At 37.3% G+C, this 24,002-nt stretch overlaps 2 protein-coding genes across 3 annotated transcripts; both read right to left on the bottom strand.

Annotated features, from left to right (window-relative positions):
• Nucleotides 1-762: 762 nt before the first annotated feature.
• On the bottom strand, nt 763-11,625 carry LOC149729003 (muscarinic acetylcholine receptor M5-like). Of its 2 annotated transcripts, XM_089889328.1 has the most exons (6): nt 11,488-11,625; nt 10,820-11,026; nt 7,184-7,340; nt 5,382-5,518; nt 2,410-3,375; nt 763-1,996 (listed from the first exon to the last, which is right to left on the bottom strand). In XM_089889328.1, the coding sequence occupies exons 2-6, from the start codon at nt 10,951-10,953 to the stop codon at nt 1,315-1,317; spliced, it is 2,076 nt and encodes a 691-aa protein (XP_089745454.1). In that variant the 5' UTR covers nt 10,954-11,026; nt 11,488-11,625; the 3' UTR covers nt 763-1,314. The 2 variants fall into 2 exon arrangements, with proteins under 2 accessions (XP_089745454.1, XP_089745453.1); XM_089889327.1 differs by lacking the exon at nt 11,488-11,625 and having other exon boundaries at nt 10,820-11,468.
• A 2,701-nt stretch (nt 11,626-14,326) lies between these two features.
• LOC149729004 (protein transport protein Sec23A-like) lies at nt 14,327-23,642 on the bottom strand. Its single transcript, XM_089889329.1, has 18 exons — nt 23,343-23,642; nt 23,062-23,119; nt 22,661-22,816; nt 22,216-22,383; nt 21,668-21,744; nt 21,175-21,319; nt 20,630-20,788; nt 19,844-19,959; nt 19,294-19,417; nt 18,681-18,851; nt 18,174-18,280; nt 17,654-17,807; nt 16,908-16,985; nt 16,453-16,614; nt 15,977-16,063; nt 15,667-15,791; nt 14,908-15,007; nt 14,327-14,540 (listed from the first exon to the last, which is right to left on the bottom strand). Exons 1-18 carry the CDS (start codon nt 23,561-23,563, stop codon nt 14,451-14,453), a joined length of 2,298 nt encoding a protein of 765 aa, XP_089745455.1. The 5' UTR covers nt 23,564-23,642; the 3' UTR covers nt 14,327-14,450.
• Nucleotides 23,643-24,002: the final 360 nt, after the last annotated feature.

Here is a 24,002-nt window from a genome sequence, read left to right on the forward strand (position 1 = left end):
TTAACTGGTCACTAACAGCAAGATTACTTGTTATAGCTTGCTAAGCTTGGTAGGTAACTGGAATAAATAATACTACAGACTGAAGAGGCAAAACTTACTTAATAAACTTATATTAAAGACCAATAATCATAAGTTATAAACCGTCAACACTTTAGAATAAAAATACAATTAGGATTTAACATTGTTTCATAAAGATAGGTGTTTTCCTTTTTTTACAAAAACTGTTGTACTTCGTATACATAGCTAAATCTGTTTCAAAATAACAAACTCTGTTTACTAAAAGATATTCTCGATAAGAAACTTGAATGTGATACATTTATCTGACTGCTTGTGAAAATATCCAACCTGTTCTACTTGTGCATAGTATTTATGTAATACATCGGACGTAGATCTATTATCCTATGGTTTATGTCATGGCGCCCTCTATATGTATAGAGGTTATAGGGGGCGCCATCGTACGGACATATTTATATTCTATGTGGGTGATGTCCCACAACGTTGGGTACTAGTGACCTGAGTCCTGGGATTTAGGCCAGGATTAACCTATTACCCCTGCAAACACATTTACTTCGGATAAGGTCTCGAAAGAAGCGTGGCCAGGCCGTCATGCCACGATAGTCCTTTCTATCCTCGCCGGTCATGCCACGATAGTCCTTCTTTAAGAAATCGATTGAAGTTATTGCTCGTTACCCTTTTTAACATTAATTACCGTTGAGGGTGTTAATTTTGCGTCAGGGGCACCAGACAATTTAAGACACGATATTGCTTTCACTTTGTTTTAATTTATTTATTCTCTATTCCATGTGCGGCACAGGGCAGCAAATATAATGGGGAGCGACAATTAGAACGAAAGGAAAGTGGAACGAAGTTGGGAACGTTGGGTGGCTGGTTATTAAACATTGATGACCTTTTTAGTCAATGCGACTGAATGGCGTCAAAATTCGATCACAATAATGCTCAAGATAGACGAACTGGCCGCTGTTGTTAAAGAAAATTAGGGGCAACCAATAATCAATTCTAAGTTAAAGCAATTGCAGTTAGAGCGGCAGCATTCAAAACGCAATTACCGACGAGCAATCCAATTATTTCTCGGGGGTTTGGGCGCGCTGTCCCCGCCTTTACCTCTTGATTTCCCGATGTTGGTGAATAAGTGATGCATAATGTAGGAGATGCGCGCAATTCTGGGTCACTTAATATTGACATCCGTTCGTTTTAATGTAATGGAACATTGCTGTCATTGAATACCAATGGCTTCGTATCCCTTAATCAGTATATTGATTACAACTGATACAGATAGTTACTTTCAGCCATGATTCAAACCATTTGTGGTCGGAATCGTCTGTGGTCTGGATGGACCCATTTCAAGGAAAGTAAAAACTTGAATGTCTCCTGGAAATTCTTATTGCACATTGCGTAACATACAGGGTTAAGCGTGCTGTTAAGGTAGCATGACCAGTACCCAAAGCTCCAAGCTAGATCAGGAATACATTTTTCAGATAATGGACAAAACGCTTCGATCAGTGCCATGATATTGTATGGTAGCCAGAGCAAAATGAATGCTGCAAGAATCGACGCCAACAATCTCGCAGCTTTTGTCTCCTTATTTAATGATTGCAACTTCTTCTTCACTACCTGCAGCTTCAACCTCTCCGTGACTTTAATTACCCCGCCAACATCAGCGGCACTTTCTGTATCTGACGATTTTTTCTCCTTGATTTGTCTCCGTATGAACATGACCTTTCCACTGTTAGTTCTGCTTCTGCTTGAAGTCTCAGCTAAATCCTGCTTTGCGCCATTTTCCTTGGAGGGGCTTCGAACAAAGCTCTGGTACGACTTGGTAATTGCACTTGTCGAAAATTGCTCAGCAGATCGGGACACCGGAGGCCCAAGAAGAACGTCGCTGCACTGACTATCTTTCTTTTCCAATTCTCCTTCGCATCCATGATCTTCTTGATCTTCTGGTTTTTCAATTTTCATTTCCTCTTCTTCGGTTTTCCTGTAAAGTTATATATTTTTATTTGTGGACAAATTGGAATGGACGTATGTAGCTTTACCGCATGTGAGGGGGGGAGGGGTCAACTTCAGAAGTTGTAACATGAGTGTTCTGTTTCATACACCTCGTGCCCACCTATAAGTTACTATACATAGGTAACTTTATGGGTGTTTGTGTGTGGCTGACAGTTTGGTCAACCAATTAGTGACCACTGAGTTAAAATTATCGTTCAGTGTCTTGCCCATTACACATTAGCTAGAAAAGTAGCAGCGTCGAGCATCGAACCCGTATTATCTGGTTACGACGCGAGCGCCGAACCATTTCATTCTAGTTCTTAAAGTTTCAATATAAGGCTGCTTCCATTAAGATGACGTAACAGAAACACGCCACAAAAAAATCACATAGATTCTTATTACTTTTTGTCCACGATGGGAATTTTCGGGGAGCCATTGTTGATGGGTGCCACGAATTTCTTTGTTTGAGGCGTAATAGTAGTCGGCTGTGCAGGTAAGGACGGGAGACGACGTCGCTTGGTTTTCCCCTTGTAAGACTTAAAGGAATGCCGCTTTGGTGACTTAGCGTTGTTCTCAATAATTAAGTTGCCATTAGTGCAATCAAAAGTTTCGAAGTCGCTCGAATCATCTTCCATGTTGTCGATTGCATTCTTGGCTTCTACCTTTTCCTCGATGTATCCGTGTCTCTGACGTATTACCGCCACTAACATCTGCCTTGCACCGGTGACGTCATTGGGTGACGTCATCCTCACGGACGGCTCAGGGACTTCCCCGCCCGCGTCATAATTCTTAAGCACGTGGGCTGGGCTCTCATCAGAAGGGGTTGGTGGATCGGCAGGGGAAGCAAAAACCGAATCGTTGAATACGTTTCCTTCTTCTACTGGCTGAGGTTCAACCGGCGGTAAATCTAATGCCGCGTTCTCGTTCTTGTAAATCTCCGACGCCAAAGTCTTTACATGGCTTGAAGCTATCTTCCTGCATTCGTTTATTTTATTCGCGCTTATTTCCTCCCCATTTCCCTCGTCCAAATTCACAGCAGGAACCTCCATAACAGGCAAGGCTTGTGTCCCGTTCTGTGGCTTGGCAACCGACGTTTGATCATCGATTTTCGTCGTTGCCGTCTTTGAAACAAGTCGTTTCTCACCAAGCAGAAAGTTGTTTTCGTTCGGAACTAACATGTCTCGCTTCCGTTGAAAGAAACCTCGAACTCGTCCAGTGATGCCCTTCCCATTTAGTTTCATCTTTTCATCTTTCCTCGGGTTGGTCTTCAGATGGCTCTCGGAGCTATTACTCGGATGTTCTTCCTCGCTTCCTGAGATAATCGAATTATCTTTCGCGACTTTAATCTCTTTCATCCTTAACAGTTTCCTGGAAGAAATTTTAATGAAATTACAAATTGATTTTTGTAAAACCCTCTCAAACTAATTAACGCACAAGTCACCGAAGGAGCAATTTATAAAACAATATCCTGTTTAAAGGAAACACGGAGCATAAACTATAAATAATATAGTACCGTGACGTAAAGTGGATACCGTTACCACATATATCCCATGTTTCATATTAGTATTTTAACAATTAACAACTCTTTAACAGTCGTTAGGACATTTTCAAATGTAGGCTACTGCTTTTAATGTAATTTTTACACTACCCCAAGGGGTAAAATAAAGTTGCATAACCAAAGGCACAAACTTAAATAATTATTATACCCACGGCATTATAGCATACTTTTATTTGTAAACCAATAAGTTTAATATTTGTATCCATATAACGTGTCGTTTTGTTTAAACTGTCGCCTCTTTGTAATTATTAATTAACATGATCTTCGTTATTGAAAAAATTAAACGTCAAATTAACTTCACGATAATATACCTAATTCTTGCACTTAGTTCGGTTTCAACGCCCGTCGTTTCATTTCCTCACTTCGCCTTATTTATACTTAATACGATGATCGTATACCCTTTTATTACAATTTAAATTGCGACTCCACGATACCCGTATTATGTTTTGACATTTATCCTCTGCAATTTGCATGATAGTTCCACTTCTTTTTTGGCTCTTAACACTTGTGACCAAAGTTACAAATACACAATTTCTTATTTGCAATGTGTAACTTTCATTCATATAGTAGGATGGGGAAAGATGGGACACCTTTTCATTCTGTTTTCTCTTCTCATTTGGTAGTAAACAAAGAACACTTAAAATAACAATAAACCGTATCCTCACGACTCCCATAGACCGTTGTTAATTGTTCAAAACACGATTAGGATACCGATGGATAATAGGTGTTAAAGGTTTCCCAACCCCCACCGTACTATAAGTGATATAATTTGGTTTCGCACTGCCACACAAATGTTTATAGACTTGTCGTGAAAATTTATACACAGGTAGTGACGATGACTTTTAGTATGACGTCATCATATTAGCATCAGTATTAGGTGACGTCATAATGATTTTAATATTCGTTTTGTCCAGCTTGAGTATTTAGAAACGTATAAACACGAAAACCCAGAATTTCTTATTTTACCCCACTATTTAATTAATTTCATATCGATTACATGTTTTCTCTTTAAATACGATAAGGGAGATCATATCATTAATACAATAGAGAGAAGGACTTTGCAACAAACCGACAGTCATAAAAACACGCTATGGATAAGAGGGTGCGGAAAATAACAGCAGTTTAAAGGCCGACCGTTGAACCTACTATTTATACCTTTGGTATTGGGTGATAAATTACATTACGCATTTATTTACGACTAATGCTTTTACAAGAAAAGTACTCATAACATCGTTACACATTATCAAATAAATGACGCTCCAAAAACAATGACGTCACGGATTTAATAAGAATTAACGATGTCACACTTATGTAATAAGCAAACTTCATTTCAGGGCGTAAATAACTTTATTTATTCTTAGGGCTAAATCTGCCGACCCCGCATCCCCCGCCAAACCGCTTGTTTCCGCCCTATGTTTATAAATATACTTCAATGAAGTCTGCGGCTGAAAATTCCCGCCACAGTGACGTGTATACGTTTTACTGATTACGTTCAAAATGACGTCGCGTTTCCCAAGGAACGCAGGTTATTGCATCAAGTCAGTGTTTCCAACAATACCGTTGTTAATAATTTAAAACACGATAAGGAAATATAGAATATTATGTGCTTAAGGTATACATATTACCAAAGTACTATAACCTTAATATATGAATAGATGCATGTAACTTGATTTATCCTCGCATGCCCTGAAAACGACAGTCGTTATAACACTTGTGTTCATACTACGTGCCAGCTTACGAGTTACCAAATCATTTTGGGAGCAATTTTTAAGCTTTATATATTTATTTATTTAATCCTTAAATAAGATTGTCTTACTTTCTTCTGTTTTTAATCCCAAGATAGACTTTCCAATACAAGACACACATTACAGTAGCGGGCAAGTAGAATGCAGCAAGTGCCGTTATAACCGCCATTGGTTTGCTGTCTTTGATGAACTGAACGTAGCAGTTGTCCTGGAAATAAATAAGAGTGATAGGTCGAAAGGCGTGGCTTGGCAGTGAGCATGGGGTTTATAAAAACCACGTGTGTCTGGTGTGTAAGAAGACGCCCATGTTATAACTAAATATAGTGAGCATGAGGTGTATGAATACACCATGTGTGTCTGGTGTATAAGAAGACAGTAGACACCCATGTTATAACTTAACAGTGAGCATGAGGTGTATGAATACACCATGTTTGTCTGGTGTATAAGAAGACACTCATGTTATAACTTGACAGTGAGCATGAGGTGTATGAATACACCATGTTTGTCAGGTGTACAAGGAGACACCCATGTTATAACTCGACAGTGAGCATGAGGTGTATGAATACACCATGTGTGTCTGGTGTATAAGAAGACACTCATGTTATAACTTGACAGTGAGCATGAGGTGTATGAATACACCATGTTTGTCAGGTGTACAAGGAGACACCCATGTTATAACTCGACAGTGAGCATGAGGTGTATGAATACACCATGTGTGTCTGGTGTATAAGAAGACACTCATGTTATAACTCGACAGTGAGCATGAGGTGTATGAATACACCATGTGTGTCTGGTGTATAAGAAGACACTCATGTTATAACTTGACAGTGAGCATGAGGTGTATGAATACACCATGTGTCTGGTGTATAAGAAGACACCCATGTTATAACTCGACAGTGAGCATGAGGTGTATGAATACACCATGTGTGTCTGGTGTATAAGAAGACACCCATGTTATAACTCGACAGTGAGCATGAGGTGTATGAATACACCATGTGTGTCTGGTGTATAAGAAGACACTCATGTTATAATTAACTTGACAGTGGGCACTATAAGAAGTTTTATACCCAGAAATTCAAAACGGTTATATAAGCATAGTATAATTTTTATATCGACCCTTTAAGTGTTTTTTAAAGTTTTTAAGCCAATAACCAGGGCCTGTCTCATGGTTTGATGGATTGAAAGATTACTTGGGAGCGACCTCTCGAATTTTCGGGGCTCGCGTACCACGTGACACCGAGAGCTTGCTTCGAGATAAATAATGCAAAAGTAACAGGCTAGGTGAAATATTAATCACTTTACCTTATCTTCAAATTATGAAAATTAACTCTCAGTTACGTCACACACACTCTCAGTTACGTCACCGCAGAAGACAATTGGATTGATGGCAATGCAAATAGGGAGGATATTGCTCCATGAATTTAATCATCAATTTTAATTAAGCGGGGTTTAAAGCAAACAGACTACAGTCTTATCGAAAGGAAGGCGTAACGTGTAAAATTATATACGACAAGACACAGTGGGGGTGTAACATTCAACGCTCTAATGGGGTCTTGCAACGTATACTTGATTCGGACGTTTATACATTTCGTGAAATCCGCAAAACAGGCAATCCAGGATGATAGTACTAAAATATTTATAATGTGTATCTCGCAAGACACCTGAGGCGACTAATTAGGATCGTGTGTTTATAAATCTAAACCACAAATCCGATTTAGCGGTAAGTTTTAAAACGCCTCTTCAAAATTAGATCAAATGAGCATTCAAATGATGACATGACAGAGCCGTGTACGAGTAATATTGATCAAGCTAGTAAATTAACCCGTCTGAATACGACCTAAAATCAATGTATTAATTCCAAATATAAACTCACATTCGGGACTGTCCGTTCATTGACAATAAACTGCCAGAATATGACCCACGGCGCCCACAGTATGAAAGATATGGACCATGCACCAATAATAGCCGTGATAAAACGTTTTGGGGTGCGCCGGTTTCTGTACTCCACCGGTTTCGTGACGGAGTAATACCTGCATAGTAGAAAATGCGTTAAATAACTTTGTAAGTATAGTAGGTTGGGGTTAGAAAGACCGTGTTTTCATTCTCTTTTTAGTTAGTAAAATTGGTTAAATAAAAAACATTTAAGTGACATGCCTATATAACCTGTGTGTCCTTACTAGAGTGGGTAACACACGGTTACGTGTAAACGACATTATTACCACCAATTGAGACTAAAATGAGAAAGTTTTTATTTTAAATTAACTTATAGCAAACGATTTAGGCGTCAGTCACGCTTTTTATTCAAAGGTTTTGTAGATTTCGTTTGTTTGTGCTGTAGCTTGCCGAAAGACAGGCGTTAAATTACCGTTACTTTCCGTGTTAACGTTTTGGCATATTTTCTGACATTTGTAATCGAAGATACAAAAATAAATTAATGTAAAAAAGGGTATAAGAAGCAGGGTAGCTTACAAATGTAGAAAGAGTAGAAGCTATGTCACTGCATATAGCTTTGCGTGTACAAAATCATCAGATCAAGGTGACATGCAAATCACTGGGCTCTGACATATTAAAATACAACTAGCTGCAGTATAGCTTTCACTTCAAGGAGAATTACCCAAAAGCATCATATCCATTATAGGCATTTGCAATGCGGAAAATGCATCCGAAACAGTTAAGTAACGTATGTCAATAAACAAGGGTGCATTTACCACGCAGCGATAACACTATGCGTACTGTATAGAACCGATACAATAGCTATGAGGTATTTAACGAGGTAGGATATTAATGCAACGGTGAAATACGGAAACGCATCGAATCAATCAATCATCGAATCAATTTTAAAATCTACACATACCCTATGGTAAAGTAAAATAGCATTAAAAACATTTAAGTGACATGCCTATATAACCTGTGTGTCCTTACTAGAGTGGGTAACACACGGTTACGTGTGCCAATACAATACAAATAGCTCATAGTGTATGTGTAGCCTACAGCGTATAGGATAAAATCGATGTGTCACTCCGACAGCGGATAAAATACAAATAAATCTGCGATAACATGGAGACGTCATTAAGTAATACATTCGGGGTGAAAACGCATCAAAAACTTTTTTAGAAAATTCCTTAACATTCTGAGTCCTCTGTTGCTTTCATTGGATCAAGAGCAAAGCCAAAGTGGAAAGATCGATTGAATTAGTTGATGCAGGCTCATCATGCCCTGCGTGTTCCAAGCCGACACAGCAAGCACAGATGACTAATGAAGGGAATAAGCTAATCATGGTCTCATGGGGAAAGATAGCCTTCCCATGTTGAAGAATACATCTACATGATGCTTCTCAACAAATGCTTGCTGGCTGGAGGATTCCATTTTAAAAGAAGCTTCCTTTCGTTCAGCACAAATCAATTTGTTTGTTTGAGGCGGGAAAGTCAGTAGAATAACGATTTGTGTTTGATTTATTATTGCTCTTAAGCATTGCAAAACTAAATCAAATTACTTCAGGGAAAAATAAAATTTACAAGTTTCGGCCACACTTAAAAATCAATAAATAAGTACGACTAGTTACAAAACAAGGATAAATGTGACGTAACAAACGTATAGCTTTCTCGCAACAAAAGTTTCGTATAGAAACCATAGGTCCTAAACTTTCGTTCATTGATTGGTTAATCTGCTGCGTGCCAATGCTTATTTAATTGCGGTTCGTGGCCCACCGCATGTAAAGTCTAATCCATATAAATAGAACTGTGGTAACATAAAATATATAAAGAACGGGAAGTACTGGTATAGTAGGTTGGGGCAAGATGGTACATGTTTAGGTTTCCTTTAATCGTCCCATTTGGTAGTAAGCAAAGTATATACATAATTATATAACCGTATCCTTCTGATTCATAAAGAGCGTTGTTACATGCTAAAACACGATTATAGGAGATATATGCGATATAATGTGTTGACGGTGTTATATAAACAATCGAGCTCAAATACCACGCGTTAGATGCTTTGGAAACGAATACGTTACGTGGTGCGTACGGCCGACGGAACCTATGCATTATAGATTGGTTATGGTTGGAAGTCCTCTTATAATCTCATAAACGTCTCCAGGCCGTCAGACAAGGGTCGCCATAGATTTAATTTGGACGTTACTAGACCAGCTAGACGCTAAGTACGGAAAGGATTTCGCAATGTTTATATAGTGATACTGAAAATGTCTCAATTATAGGTTTTAGGTTCGATATAGATATACTAAACATCAAGGGTTTTCTTGTGTGAGACTTTGCAATACCGTTATAACACGCTGTTAGCATTTGTGCAAATTAGAGTAGGATTTTTAATTGCAAAAACACAAGTCATGTTATAGCGGCGATTACCTTGGTCAGGAGTAATAAAGTTAATTTTAAATGCACGTTTGAGGCATTCCAAAATAATTCTTCGAGACGCGAAAGTTCATAAATTATTCAGCTTTGATCAAAAGCCTGGTCCATGCCGGGAGCTATTAGCATCCCACGTAGCATGGTGCTGACCTGGACTTAACTTCAGCGTACATCAAATAGAAATGAAAAAACACTCAAGATTAAATCAAACAAAAACATACTGAGAAAACGCTTAAGAGTTTATTTAGTTTGGTCGAAAGTTTACATTTTATTTTCAAATGAACTCACATCCAGTATGGGTTTCACTCCATGTAAACTAGAAGTAAAAAACACCTAAAATTAACTTAAATCGAACAGCTATGCAGAATGTGAAATTATTAAACCACATTTTAGTTCCAAATGAAAAACTTAGTTACAGACATCATGGCTTATAACAGAAACTTGTTTTCTCTCGTATTTTGCAGTTGTGAATGTCAGAAGAATACGTAAACAATACGGGAAGTAAGGGTAAAACGAGAGTCTAAAATCCACTCGCTAAAGATTGAACAACAGAAGTAGATACTTATTTGATAAAAGGCGTGAACGTTGCACCTCAACCACCCCTACCGCCAAAAGACAACTAATTAGGCCGAGTAATTCGTTTGTTTTGCATTGATTTAAAAAAATAAGTTTGCGTTAACTCCCAATTAGTGCCAATAATGTTATTCCCGAAAGAGGAGTCCGTACAAGCGCCCAATATTCTCGAATGTCAACTCAGTTCACGCAATTATGACGTCATAAAGAAACGTTCCAGATTTCACACAAATTATTGCTTGTTACGAAACAATAAAAATCCAACTGCAGCCTAATTCACAGGGTAGAAATTTCATTAGCGCCAAACCCGACACGAAGTTATAAATAATTTACTTTCATTTAAATCGCGCGGACGGCCGAACCCGATTTAAGGCGCGATCCTGCGGTTATTTATAATGTTAGGAAAAATCTAGGAATTGCGAAACATGTTAAGTCTGGTTAAAATCGATGCGACGTAGGATTGTATAAGTAACGTGTAATAAATTCATTCAGTCTCGGGTGACCTGATTGATTGATATTACATGTCATCTGGTTTAATGGTAAAACAAAAGCAATGGAAAAATCAGGCTTACCGGTCGAGGCATATTATAAGCAGGTTCATCACTGAAGCGTTGCTTGCAACGTAATCAAGGGCCAACCATAAGTCGCACAACACGGCGCCCAAGTTCCAACTCCCGCTCACAATGAACACTGTGAATAGATTCATGGACACCAGACCTATGAGAAGATCCGCCGCTGCCAGACTTAGAAGCAGGTAGTTGTTGACTGTTCGGAGTGATCTGTTTATAACGAAGGACACGATCACCATTACGTTGCCCCCGACTGTAAGCACGCTTGCAAGCGCTGATACAATGCATATTGCTACAATGGAAGCGGTGGCTTCACTTTGGCTTGACTGCTGTTGGGATGAATTGGAATACATTATCTCATAGTTGAATTCTGAAGATCGATTTATAAGAGGGGCTGCGGTAACGGAATTGCCATTCCACTGCCCGTCAGTTAGTGAGTGTTTCCATTGCTCGATGTTGAATGATGATACTGACAGAAGCCGGACCGCCTTCCTCGCATCCGTGTCGGTCATCACCAGCTTAAATTTTATACAACATACAGGAAATATGACGCTTCATAAAATATCACTTAAGCCTGCGTGTATCCGAAGCTTAATACATGTTTTAATATACAACGATGCATCTATAAGCGCTGTTGAGAACCCTCCTATACAAAACGATTAAGGACTTACCCTCTTACATATGGATCATTAAATATGTTGCCCAAAACCGTATCCTCACGATTAACCGTTGTTAGTTGTTCAAAAAACAATCAGAATATTTGGACATTATGTGCTATAAAGGTGTCCCGCCTTCCCCAAAAAGGTGTCTCGCCTTTCCCCCTACAACTAATTGACTGTGCTAAAATCTTCCCCAGAAAGTCATCTGATCTAACCTGAGTTGTATTCCGTAACCTGCTATGGGATTTCAGCAAAATAGTTTTTATTTATCTCTTCGAAAACGATGGCGAAGATTGTAGCCATTATTATAGTGCAACAAAGAATATGGGATCAACAGCAAAACATGCATCAGCTTTATCTTCTGTAACCTGGTTCCCCTGATGTCAAACTAACATAGCTTCGACCTGCAACGCTAGCCATGCAATACAACGCTGCACCGGATTGAGATGCGCGCATATCTATGCCGTTGGGCTTGAGATAAGTTTGAAAAAAGTCAGTCTGTCTCGCGCGCTTCACAAGAAAAGCAAATCTTTCTCGCGGGGATTACGCAAGAGAGAGAAAGAACGCCAAATCCGCGACCACGTCTCACAGGTACTTAGAAGGTACAACTATGATTATTGTGACGTCACATGCATTTTGCAATACCAATGTATTGTAATTAGCGGCTAACGCGAGGACATCGGGTAATCTAAATCCGCCATAGCGCAATCTCTGATAGAACAAATTAATGTTTAATATTTCATGAACGGAACATGATGCTTTCTGGTGTAATCGGTCCACAAGGACGCTTGATATATCCCATGTTTACAGCCACTAATGGGACATCATATATTCAATAGTTAATGGGGACGTTTTAATCACGGCTGGGACCCAATACACGAATGCATTGCTTTAATAACGTAGGATCCCAAGTCTGCTAATACATTAAAACACGCCTTGATGAACGAAAGTGATGTTTTTATTAACAAAAGGTCGTGCTGCGCTGTTTAATTGTGCGTATAGTTATGTGGGGTAAAATGAGAAAACCCCGTAATATATAAGCCGATCGGTGTTTTTAATTCAAAACTGATTTTTTTTCTGTTTTTAAATCGATTCTTAATACATTTTTGGAAAATGGGCTTTTCAACAGATGATTCTGGTTATGGCCACAATGGATTTATATTCACGTATTATTATATTTTTGTAGATCAATTACAAACAAAAATAAAACCTCATCTAAAAATGACAAATTGTTCCGGCTTACAACGATGACGTATCCTGGATGCATGTGTTTCCGAGCGTCCCATTTGGTATTAAACAAAGAATATTTACAGAAATATTCATGCGTTCACTCGCTGCCTTAAAACAGCGTTATTAATTTTTATAAACACGACCAGAAAATATGAAATATTATGAGCTAACTGCATACAATCCTATCCAATGTTATTAGAATAATGTTAAACCACGACAATTCCCGTGTTTTACTGATCGTTTTATTGTCGATCAGTTAAATGCGTGGGCGTCACCCCCAGAGACACCTAATGCCAAGTAGAGTGATTCAAATTAATCACGTAATTGAGGCAAAGTCGATGAATTAATGTAGCTTATTCATCCTCGCGTGGCCGGAAGCGACAGTCATTATAACACGGTGGGGTTCTCTTTTATACACATTGTGCCAGCTTACGGGTTACAAATTACCATTATACACGCTAGTAATGTTGCAGAAATAGCAGCGTAAAGCCTCGGAATTATAAACCTCCAGTTAAGAAGCAAGTGCGCTAATTACTGAACCTTGGCGTCGGGTAACTGCTGCGGATAAAAAATAGAATTCACCTTAAATAAACTACGAAAAAAATCCTTAGTGACCCAATATATGTCCGGCGCCGTGGCGTAGTGGTTAGCGCGCCTGCCTGTAACCATTAGGTAATGGGTTCAAGGCACGTCGCTGCTACCATTATGGGCGTATGTGTCCTTGGGCAAGACACTTAACGACAATTGCTCCAATCCAATGGTCACTAATGGGTTGTCCAAATTATCAGCCATACATAAAAAAATGAAAAATTCCCCCAAAAAATAATCATCCACAAAGTAACATACATGGTAATTCGTAAGCTGGCACGAGGTGTTAAACCCGTGTGATAACGACTGTCGTGTTCCGGCCACGCGAGGATACAATAAGTTACATTCATTCATATATGCCGAAAATGATACAACACATACTGTATACAACGTCTTATATACCAATAGTAATTTAACCTATAGTTTAAATATCGTATTTTGCTTTTAAGGTATAAACACCGTTCATAACCAGTTTATGTGCATTATATTTCATTGATGTTTAGTAATGCAGCTGCATATCATATGATGTTTGCAGCAAGTATAGCTTGCTTGAGTTTTCAAAGCGAGGCTACGACTTAAAGTGCATTAGCTTGTAAAAGTAAACGTATCGATGTTTATACAGAGAAAAACAGAAGGAGATACGGGCTCGGCTTGCTCAAAACTATGTCATTGTTGATGCAGACCTTCTGCATTATATGTACGGACTTTATGTTTGTTTTAAAAAATATATCAAGAACATAACGTATATGGTGTGCCGCCAAGTGTATTATGTCTAAAATAAACTTATTAACGGCAAGTAGGACGATACGTTGGTTCTTTAAGATCACAAAAAGATGCCTAAAGAACGCTTAAAATACTTTAATATTCTTTTTTTCTTTGTTTTTTTCGCCAATAGCGAAACCGGGCTATATTCAATTTTGATGCATGCCGCAAAAGCACAAGTCCCACACATGTACGTGGGAAATAATATAAATGCAAATGTGTATAAACAAACACGGTCTCGTTCGCAGCCTCCGCTGAAACAACCACAATATATTCTCATACATCTTGTATTTGTACAAAGCTATAAAACTTGAGCACTTCGTTTATTCTACTTTCGATTAAAATGTTATCATAAGCGGTAATGGTATTGCACTGTGACGTAACAGGGGCAATTCTTACGTGGAGCTAGATACAGCCAATTTCTTAAGGTGGTCCATGAACACTTGTAAGCTGACGTCGTCTGTCAGTACAGGGGCGGATCCATCCTATGTGACAAGTTATTGGTAATTGTTAACGATAGGTTAGTTATGTTTAAGCTGTCTCGTATGTGTACACCTCATGCTTACTGTCGAGTTATAACATAAACGGCTAAATAGATTTATAGTAGGGGGGGAAATGGAACACCTTTAGCACATAATATTCAAATATCCTGATCGTGTTTTAAACAACTAACAACGGTCTATGAGAGTCGTGAGAATGCGGTTTTATAATTCTTTGAATGTTTTTTGTTTACTAACAAATGGGACGAGAAAATATATTAAAAAGGCGTCCCATCTCCCGTCCCCCTACCCCCCTACACTAGTATATAAAAACTTTTTCCCCCAACAAGAATTAACAGATATTGTGACTCACTTGTTGACCACCTCCCCACATCGTGTTGTGGGTTTGTGACGGGTTGACTTTGTGGAGGAGGAAGCGGGCCTGACTCCCGCCATGCTGGGTCTCGATGTATCTAATGGGGTATATGGGAGTTAGGGTATAATATATATGTTAGGGTAAGATGGTGGGGTATATGGGGGTATAATATATATCCATATATGTATATATATATATGCGGGTTACTTTATTAAGGTATGGTTTCGGAGTTTTAGGGGTTAGGGTATATATATAGGGGGTTAGATGGTGGGGTATATGGGAGTTAGGGTATAATATATATCCATATATGTATATATATACATGTGGGTTACTTTATTGAGGTATGGTTTCGGAGTTTTAGGTGTTAGGATTTATATATAGGGGGTTAGATGGTGGGGTATGTTTTCGGAGTTTTAGGGGTTAAGGGGTATTTATTTATGAATAGGGTTAGATTGTAGGGGTTTTAGTAAGGTTTTAGGTTACGGTATATATATATATATATATGTTAGATTTGGGGTTTGGTATCAGGGCATTCATTTTATACATAATATGGTTAACATTTACCTAACCGCCCATAAAGAACACATAACATAACATTTTTATATATCTCCGAATACAAGATGAAACCAATCACCTTAAAGAAGAAAAAGGATGTCGCTTAAACCTAATAAGAGTAAAACAAATGGAAAATTGATACACAGCATAAGGGCAATGTATTCAAAGTTGAATCACAGTTTATATAATCAACTACTTTACCTTGGTATTGGAAACCTGGTAGCGAGTATATCTTGTGCGTCATCCACTGGTGCTTGCATTAGTTGACGGAAGTTTTCATATTCGGGTTTCTCTTGGTACCCAGCCTTCTTCCATTGATCTATTGTCTGTAATAATGGGCATTGTTTGTATGTGAATGGGGTTAAGGGGATATAGAAAAATTGGAAGGCCTTCAATATCCAAATCGTCAAACTTTTTAGGCTAAAATGGCCGAAAAATAAATAAATTAGATAAACAGAAAAATTAAATAAAACTTGAAATGAAATTTATAGTTTTAAATTAAAACAGTTACCTCTCCATGGTAGATGAGAACTTGGAAGAAAGTGTCTAACAGAAGGATCTTGTCCGCTTGTATGCTTGTACTGTCCAATAAGACTGGCTGTAATAGTTTATGGGTTAGTATAGGCGCCTTGTTAGGGGAGGTGGGGAGGCTTGTTCGTCCCCTTAGGAATATGGGGATGTTATGTGTTTACACACTATATGATATTTGTATGTAACATTCACTGAGTTAAACATTGGACAAGTATTTAACCCCAAGGTCTGCTGTGACATGTTTTAAGGGGAAATTAATAAGTATTGGGCAATGGGCCAAATTTGGCATAAATCGCGTGTTGCAAAGTGACAACAATATATGCTCAAGCTAGTTTCGAATAGTAGCCATTACTGAACTTACTATATACATACATATATAGGATAACAAAAATACTAAGGGAAAGTTAGGTTTCAACAATGATAAAGTATATGGCTGTTGTTCTAACATGTACGAACCTCAGGAGGTCCATTGAATGAATATGAATACAACACTGGCTGCATCATGATGAGTGAGTTAGTGAGATCCTGCCTATTAAACTGGTATCGATAATAAGCGATCTCATCTGGGCTGTGTCCGAATACTTGGAGAAAACTGGATCTTCGAAGGTGGAACATGAACTGTGGGAAATATGATACATTATATAATTTTTGATTGAATCATAATATTTTTGACTTGAAATAATTGAAAAAGAATTTGAAAAATATTTAAAAAAATTTAATTGAATCTTAACATGATTTTATTATTTATTTAAAGCAAACATCATGTTGTTAAAACAACGAAGAGAATGAAACCAACAGCCAAACGACAGTCTTAAAATTATGACAATTTAAACAATTCATTAGTGACAACAGGATTCAAGCAATTGTCGTTAATGCTACATTCCTACATATCGAGTAAATTAGTTAAACACCTGTGGATAAAGTGAGAAATTCTCAGCAAATCTGAAACTTTCAGGAGAATCTTTCTGAAATTCCCCGAACTTTTGGCACTGAAATAATAACATGGGTTTGTGTAATGATTATTGTTGCGTATTTAAAAAGTAATTATTAGTATTTTTTGCATCAAAAATTAAAATTACAACATATATATTGTTGCATAGGCTAACACAAAGAAACTATTTTTATTTTTTAAATCTAAAAATTAAAATACATATCCTGTTGAATGGAAACACGAACTACATTGCAATAAAACACCCATGTATGATAGTGAGCCATAGAAAGATAATGTATGTGTGAGTGTTTGTGTACGAACACAAACTGTATTTATTAATTAATGAGGATTTCACAAAAACAACCCAAAAAAGATAAAGATTTTTTAACATTGCTCTGTGTGTTAATCACCAAGACTAAGTGGATGCAAGTAAGACAACAATATAATAAAAACTCTAAGATAGAATTTTAAGATAGGTTTTTAAGTAAAAATGTATATATTATGAAATTCTAAAAATATTGTTTTTCTCAATAAATACGAACCCAAAGTATTATAATACACAGTAGTGACTAACAAGCCCAAAGTAAGTATACTACACAGTAGTGACTTACAAGCCCAAAGTATAAATATGATACACAGTAGTGACTTACAAGCCCAAAGTATAAATATGATACATAGTAGTGACTAACAAGCCCAAAGTAAATATAATACAAAGTAGTGACTTACAAGCCTGATAAGCATCCTATCCAGCCAACGAAGGACATCTGTCCCATCATCGCTCACGGATCGGTTGATTGCGAGACGTGACATCAAAACAGCAGCAGCTTCTTGGTCAAAACCTGCAGCTACGTGTGCCTGGCCGGTGGCTGAGTCCGCCCAACTGGGGAAGTATTGATATAATGAAAGTTAAGAAAATGTTGTTTCAGCTTTACATTAACCATGCGTCTTATTAGAGAAAAGAGATAAGTTAACTATGAAGTTAAAAGCTGTGCAAAGAAATACAGAAGTTAACTATAAGGTTAAAAGCTGTGCATAGACATACATCCCAGGTCCAAGGTGTGCCTCACTAAAGACCTCACCTAGAATATAATCTCTATTATTGAGCAGTTGAGCACCTACAAACTGCTCAGTGGGGTCTAGATGGTAGCACCCTGGGTGTTGGGGTAATAGACCCATAAAACAGATCTCAAAACATTTAAATTTATAGCAACACCACAAACAAATAGAAATATCATAAATATCATACTTCCGGGCAATTGTTGTGACCCGAATACGTCGTTGTCCGCTTGAATGAACATAGTGGGTGATGAATTGAACGTTACCCCGTCCCCCTTGTGGTATGGGGGTGTTGTGCTGTGTGGGGGAATAATATGTATTATGACATCACAATAATTATACATTATATATATATTGTTCTCTTTCATTTCTCATGTCTGCGAGTTATTTATCACAAATGTAACTTTGTGGGTGATTGTTTTTGTTATTATTTTTTTACTGTTATGTCCAACAATTTGGACCAAAAGTATTCACTCATGAGGTTACATACAAGACTTCAAATGACGTGATAACTGGTAAGCGGGCACAAGGTGTAAAAAACATCAGTGGTATAACGATTGTCAGTGTCCTGCCACGCATACCAGAACAAACAAGTTACATTCATTCAGTATTGGTAGGCGGGCATTAGGTATATGAAATGGACTTTGTTGTCCATGTCCAAACATAAACAGGTTACATTCCTTCATTCCACCCATACCTGGTTAACAACTTCGAAGAACACCGACAAAGTGGTGGCGGGGTCGATACCGCTCGCTTTCCATTGAGAAGTTCCCCCGAAGCCGATCTCGGTCTCCGAGACACACGGACTCTTCACGTTGAGCGACACACAAGGTCCGATAACCCCGTTCACTTTGATTTCTCGGGAGGTCTGGGAGGAGGGGGTTAGTTCAGCGGTGAGACACAAACTTGTATTAATTAAGTTTAGTTAAAGATCGAAAGACAGTAACTTTAAGGTAATTAACATACTGACTGTAAGAATACGATACTTAGTCCAGAATTATAATACTTATTACTTAGTTGGAGTTGCGAGACTTAGTTAGTCAGTGAGCCACAAACTTGAATTAATTAACATACTGACTACTAGAGTTACGATACTTAGTCCAGAACATGGTCAAACTTTTTTGCAAAGTACATTCTATAGAATAGAAAGTACATAACTAGCTATGGTTTAGGGGTAATGGTCCAAATCTGGCCTAAATCCCAGGAATTCATTCTATTCTACTCGTATGAGGTCCTACAGTGATATGCCATGTATTTATTGGGGCATGCATGTCTTTCATTTAAATTATGATTTATAAAACATATTTTACCTTGATCTCCATGACGGCATTAAATGCCATGTTAAATTCACCCTTGCTGTCTTTGGAGAAAACCTTTTGGAAAGTTTGTTTGAACAGTGAGGTGTTAAATGAATCTCCCATGACCATGATACCACTGTGGAGGGGAAGGGAATTAGAGACTAACTTTATAATTATTGAACATACTGTACTAAGCTGAAGTTGTGGAGTAATGTACAAAATCTGGCCTAGTTCCCAAACAGAGTATAATAGGCTATTGAGCTAAATCAAAAAATATTAATTTTCCGCCCAAAATGGTGGCGTTTTTAAGTTATTGATTTAATATACCTGCAAACGGCACAAAACTTTACAAATAACAAATATATCGTGTTTACTGAGCTTAATTAAAAAATATCAACTTTTGTTCCAAATGGTAGTATTTTTAGGTTTAAGTTATTATTATAACTGCAAACAGCAGGAGTTATAACACGCTTACTGTAAAAACAGAAGTACAAGCAGGCACATTATGCCTGGTAGTTGAAGTAACAAAACAACTTCATTCAAGGTTGTACAGCCACCTTACCCTGTAATGTTGGTGCAACATTTCATTTCATGGAGACCAGTTTGATCAAGCGCGCACGCATAGATGTCAATCACGTGACCATTATTGGCAGCTCTCACAGAAAGAGATTCATAGTGCTGAATAAAATTAGTTTTATTACCGGGTTCATCATTTACTAAAAACAAGCCAAAGACACTTCATATTTGTCAATGAAAAAACACCTAATGGTAAACCCTGATGATGTTCGTATGAATAAGTTTGGTTCTTAAAATAACAAAAATGAGATACATAGCTTTGTTTTTAAACATCTCAAAAAAAAAACTTTTTAAAAATCGTATATATACAGGATTTTGTAAAAATTGTAAACCGAACATTGAGAGATGACTCAAGTGTGGGTGATATTACATTGACATTTGTTTTATATTTTATTGGCAATTAAGATTACTTTACATCCTATTGAACAGGATATGAATATATTTGAAGCTAGGTCCATAGTATATCTAAAGTATATAAGCTTTATATGCGGCAAATTTGTGTATGTCACTGGTTTATAAATTTAAACATTTAAAGTGCAAACCATCTATATAGTAACTACCACTACCGTATAGTAGGGTGGGGAAAGATGGGACACTTTTTCGTTCTATTTTCTTATTCCATTTGATAGTAAATAAAGAACATTCAAAGAATTAATAAACCACATTCTTGTGACTGCTATAGACCGCTGGTAATTGATTAAAACACGATCAGGACATTTGGATATTATGTGCCAAAGGTATCCCATCTTACTCAATTGCAATATAAACTTACCTTGACTGCCTTCTTGGTGTATTTATTGTTATCCTTCTCAATGTCGTACCATGACCTGATTGTGTTTTCCAAGCTTTCATCGATGATCATACCGGGGCCTTGGGTGCAAGGTCCTCCCATGAACAACATGATACGCGATGCTACGTTAGGAAAGGCACACTGTAGATGAACATGTATTTGAATGGTGGTGGAATAATAGAGATTAAGGGTAATGGGCAAATTATGGCTTGAATCTAAGGTTCCAGCCACGCTGTAGAACCTTACTCGTATAGTATAGATCAAGTTCTAATTTCTTATTATATTAAGGTACGTCAATCAAAGTTTAAATTCACGGTGTTTTATTAAAAATAAAGTTTAAACCTCCTTTTTTTATTCCCACTGCGCCAATGAACTTATAAAACTATCCCATTGCCATTATATTACCGATCAATTAGATATATCTATATTAATAGGCTAAAATGTTTGTACTTAAACTTTTAAAATTACAATCAAATATATGGACATACTATAGGCTGTAATGTTTGCATTGAAACCTCCCCACTTACCTCTAGCAAACCAACAGCAATGGACAGAGCAGCTCCAACAGATCTCACAGGACGTTTGCCTTGACTAACAGGCCATGGATCCCGTTGTAACTCGCCAAGTAAATCAGTGACAAACATGTCGCATTTATGTAATGGCTGAAGGAACCTGGAGGTTGGAAATGTAACTAAATGTTAATGTAAATTTAAACTACAAGTGTTATCTTACTTAACATAAAACAATGCTCCAGCATACAACAGTAAGCAAAACTTAGAAAGTTTTAAAGATGTTATATCATACGATTCATACTATAATTTCTAAAATTAAGGTTTTAGAAAGGGGAGAATCTTTTGTAGGTGTGATTGTGTGAAAAAATAAAACACCATCTTTTATAGACACAAGAAGCTGCGTCAAGCACCCATAGAGTTTGTGGAGTATTCCTGCCATTCCCAGTTACAGAATTACTATTTATGTATATTTTAAAAGTTTGAAAAACAAAACTACAGTTTATAGAACCTGTTAGCTGGTCTTGCTTGAGGTTGTTGACCTTGTTGGGGGTTACCCGAGGCCACTTTGTTCAAACCAAGCATTTCCTATTAAACATATTATTAAGTTATTATGCGTTGTACAAATTAATTGGATGTAATTAATGAAAACCACATACTACAAACATTATGGTATAATTGGCAAGTAACATTATACATATACATAGGATTATTGAAACAGATAATAGAAAAAAAAAATAGAATAATAAAAATACATATACTAATGTGAATTGTGAACCTTCTGTAATAAATATTCAAGCAAGAATAATATCAACTTCAGCTAACTATGGTAATGGATAACACCGAGAACTCATTGTAATAGAATGCCTTGTTGTACAAACTTGTCTAAATAAAATAAACTATCTACTATTATTTTCGACAGACAAAATACATCCGTTCTTTGTGGGTGAGGTCCCGCAGCTGGCTTGCCATGGGTCTTAGGATTTAGTCCAGGATTGGTTCATTACTCCATCGGTGGAATATTTACTACTATTCTACACAGAGGAAAATACAACTCACTTGAATCTGCTTAGCAGCGAGGTCTTTGGTTCCTCGGAAAACATAACTTTTCGATATTCCTTCAGTACCGAGTTCATGCACTTGTACCATCCTACCATACGTAATGAGACCGATAACGGCATTGTTGGGCAACAAACTAAGCGACATTTGAAGAGATTCCTTCATTGCCTGTGAAGTAAAAACAATGTTATATAAGTAGTTGTGTCAAGGTGTAAAAAACATAGAATTTTAGTAAAAATTGGAAAGGGTGCTAGTAATGAAAAAGTTGTAAATTTTCAATTAAAGTTTTACCAACTATAGTTTAGCAGCCAAAGTTAAAATTCCCTTATTTTAGCTTTTCTTCTCAGGTTCTTAGTTATTCCGATGTTGGTTACTGTATTTGTAGTTAATACGCACTAAATTTATTTTATATTCAGAAATGGATAAATTTGAATCAAAGCCAAACCTGCAGATCTTCCTCGTCCATACAGGTGTCAATCACGAATAAGAACAAAGGTCCAATGGGAGCAGAGCCAGGCACTTGGTACTCGATGGTTGTAAACTGCGGGATGAGTTCCGCAGGTTGATGAGTCTCTGATATCGCTCCGTAACTTGCTGGAAACTGGGTTAAAGTGGATTTGTTAGACAACAATGAGCTTATGGAAGTGTTTGGGAGGTGTAATGGGCCAACTCTAGTCTAAATGAGAGAGTGGCTTCATTTTTTAACTAGGTAAGGGGAAATTTAGCTTCCAATGAAGAATGTTCAATTATTATTAGAGCTCTAATTAGCCAATTGTGGCCGAAATCTTAGGACCCATGGCGTGCCACGCTCTAGAACCTCACCCACATGATAAAGACGCCACTTACTGGGTTACGTTGGTAACAGAAGTTGCACGACCAAATCTTGCTTCTGTAATCAACTTGGCTGAAAATAAAGAAATTATTTACTTGAGGCAATCTGATATTTATTATTTATAGTAAAACATGTAATTACAAGATATGGATAAATGGACATTAAAGATTGGTGGGGAAAACTAGGAGGTAAGGTAAACAACAGAATTTTACGCAGAAAATTTGTGTCTTTCACACCTTATTATTATTGAAAAGTTAAAAATGTGATCAGTTTTATTTACGAAAACCAAACCTACCAGAGGGGGTTTAACACAGCTCTGCAAGTGTGTCTGGTGCACAAGATAGGTTCATATTGTATTGGAGGTAAATCTACACGCTCCTTTAGTGGTGTGAATAAACAAGATAGCGGCACCACCATTCGAGTGGCTTCGAGCCGCGACGACGGCCACACATTCCAACTCCATCGAATGCCGTCCCTGTCCTCATTCTGCATGATGTATTCCTGGTACGTCGACATCTTATATTGCCGCTTGCCACGCAAGGTTTAAAAATGTTGGAAATTTCCTAAAAGTTGGCTGAATGGTAAAAAATAGTTAAATTAATTTTTTTTACCAACAAATACGACTAAGAAATTAACCTCCATAAAATAGATACATGTAAGTTTCAATATTTTACTTAAATACCCCCAAAAAAGTAAATAACAAAACAAAATAACGTATAGAAATAGCCGAAGAAAAACTACATGGGTAAAACAACCCTAAAAATACGCATACCGTTTTTAAAGTGACTAAAAACTTTAAAATAAATCTGCCTTAAGTAGCCCAAGAACATAGTTTTTCAAAACTACCGTATCTATTCGAAACAAACACTAGAATCCTCTACACAAAAACAATTTTTCAGATTTTGCTTTTTTTCTAAAAATCAGCTGTGTGTGTCATGTTCACCAAAGCGTAACG

The sequence above is a fragment of the Ciona robusta genome, chromosome 11, assembly GCF_009617815.1.
Source record: "Ciona robusta chromosome 11, ASM961781v2".
NCBI lineage: Eukaryota > Metazoa > Chordata > Ascidiacea > Phlebobranchia > Cionidae > Ciona > Ciona robusta.

Coding starts and splice junctions, on each gene's coding strand:
- LOC149729004 (XM_089889329.1), bottom strand. CDS start 23,563: ATGTCGACGTACCAGGAATACATCATGCAGAATGAGGACAGGGACGGC. Junction 22,817..23,061: donor TCTGTTACCAACGTAACCCA/GTAAGTGGCGTC, acceptor ACTTTAACCCAG/TTTCCAGCAAGTTACGGAGC. Junction 19,418..19,843: donor TGTTGCACCAACATTACAGG/GTAAGGTGGCTG, acceptor TCCCCTCCACAG/TGGTATCATGGTCATGGGAG.
- LOC149729003 (XM_089889327.1), bottom strand. CDS start 11,328: ATGACCGACACGGATGCGAGGAAGGCGGTCCGGCTTCTGTCAGTATCA. Junction 5,519..7,183: donor ATGAACGGACAGTCCCGAAT/GTGAGTTTATAT, acceptor ATTTATTTCCAG/GACAACTGCTACGTTCAGTT. Junction 3,376..5,381: donor GGGATTAAAAACAGAAGAAA/GTAAGACAATCT, acceptor AATTTCTTCCAG/GAAACTGTTAAGGATGAAAG.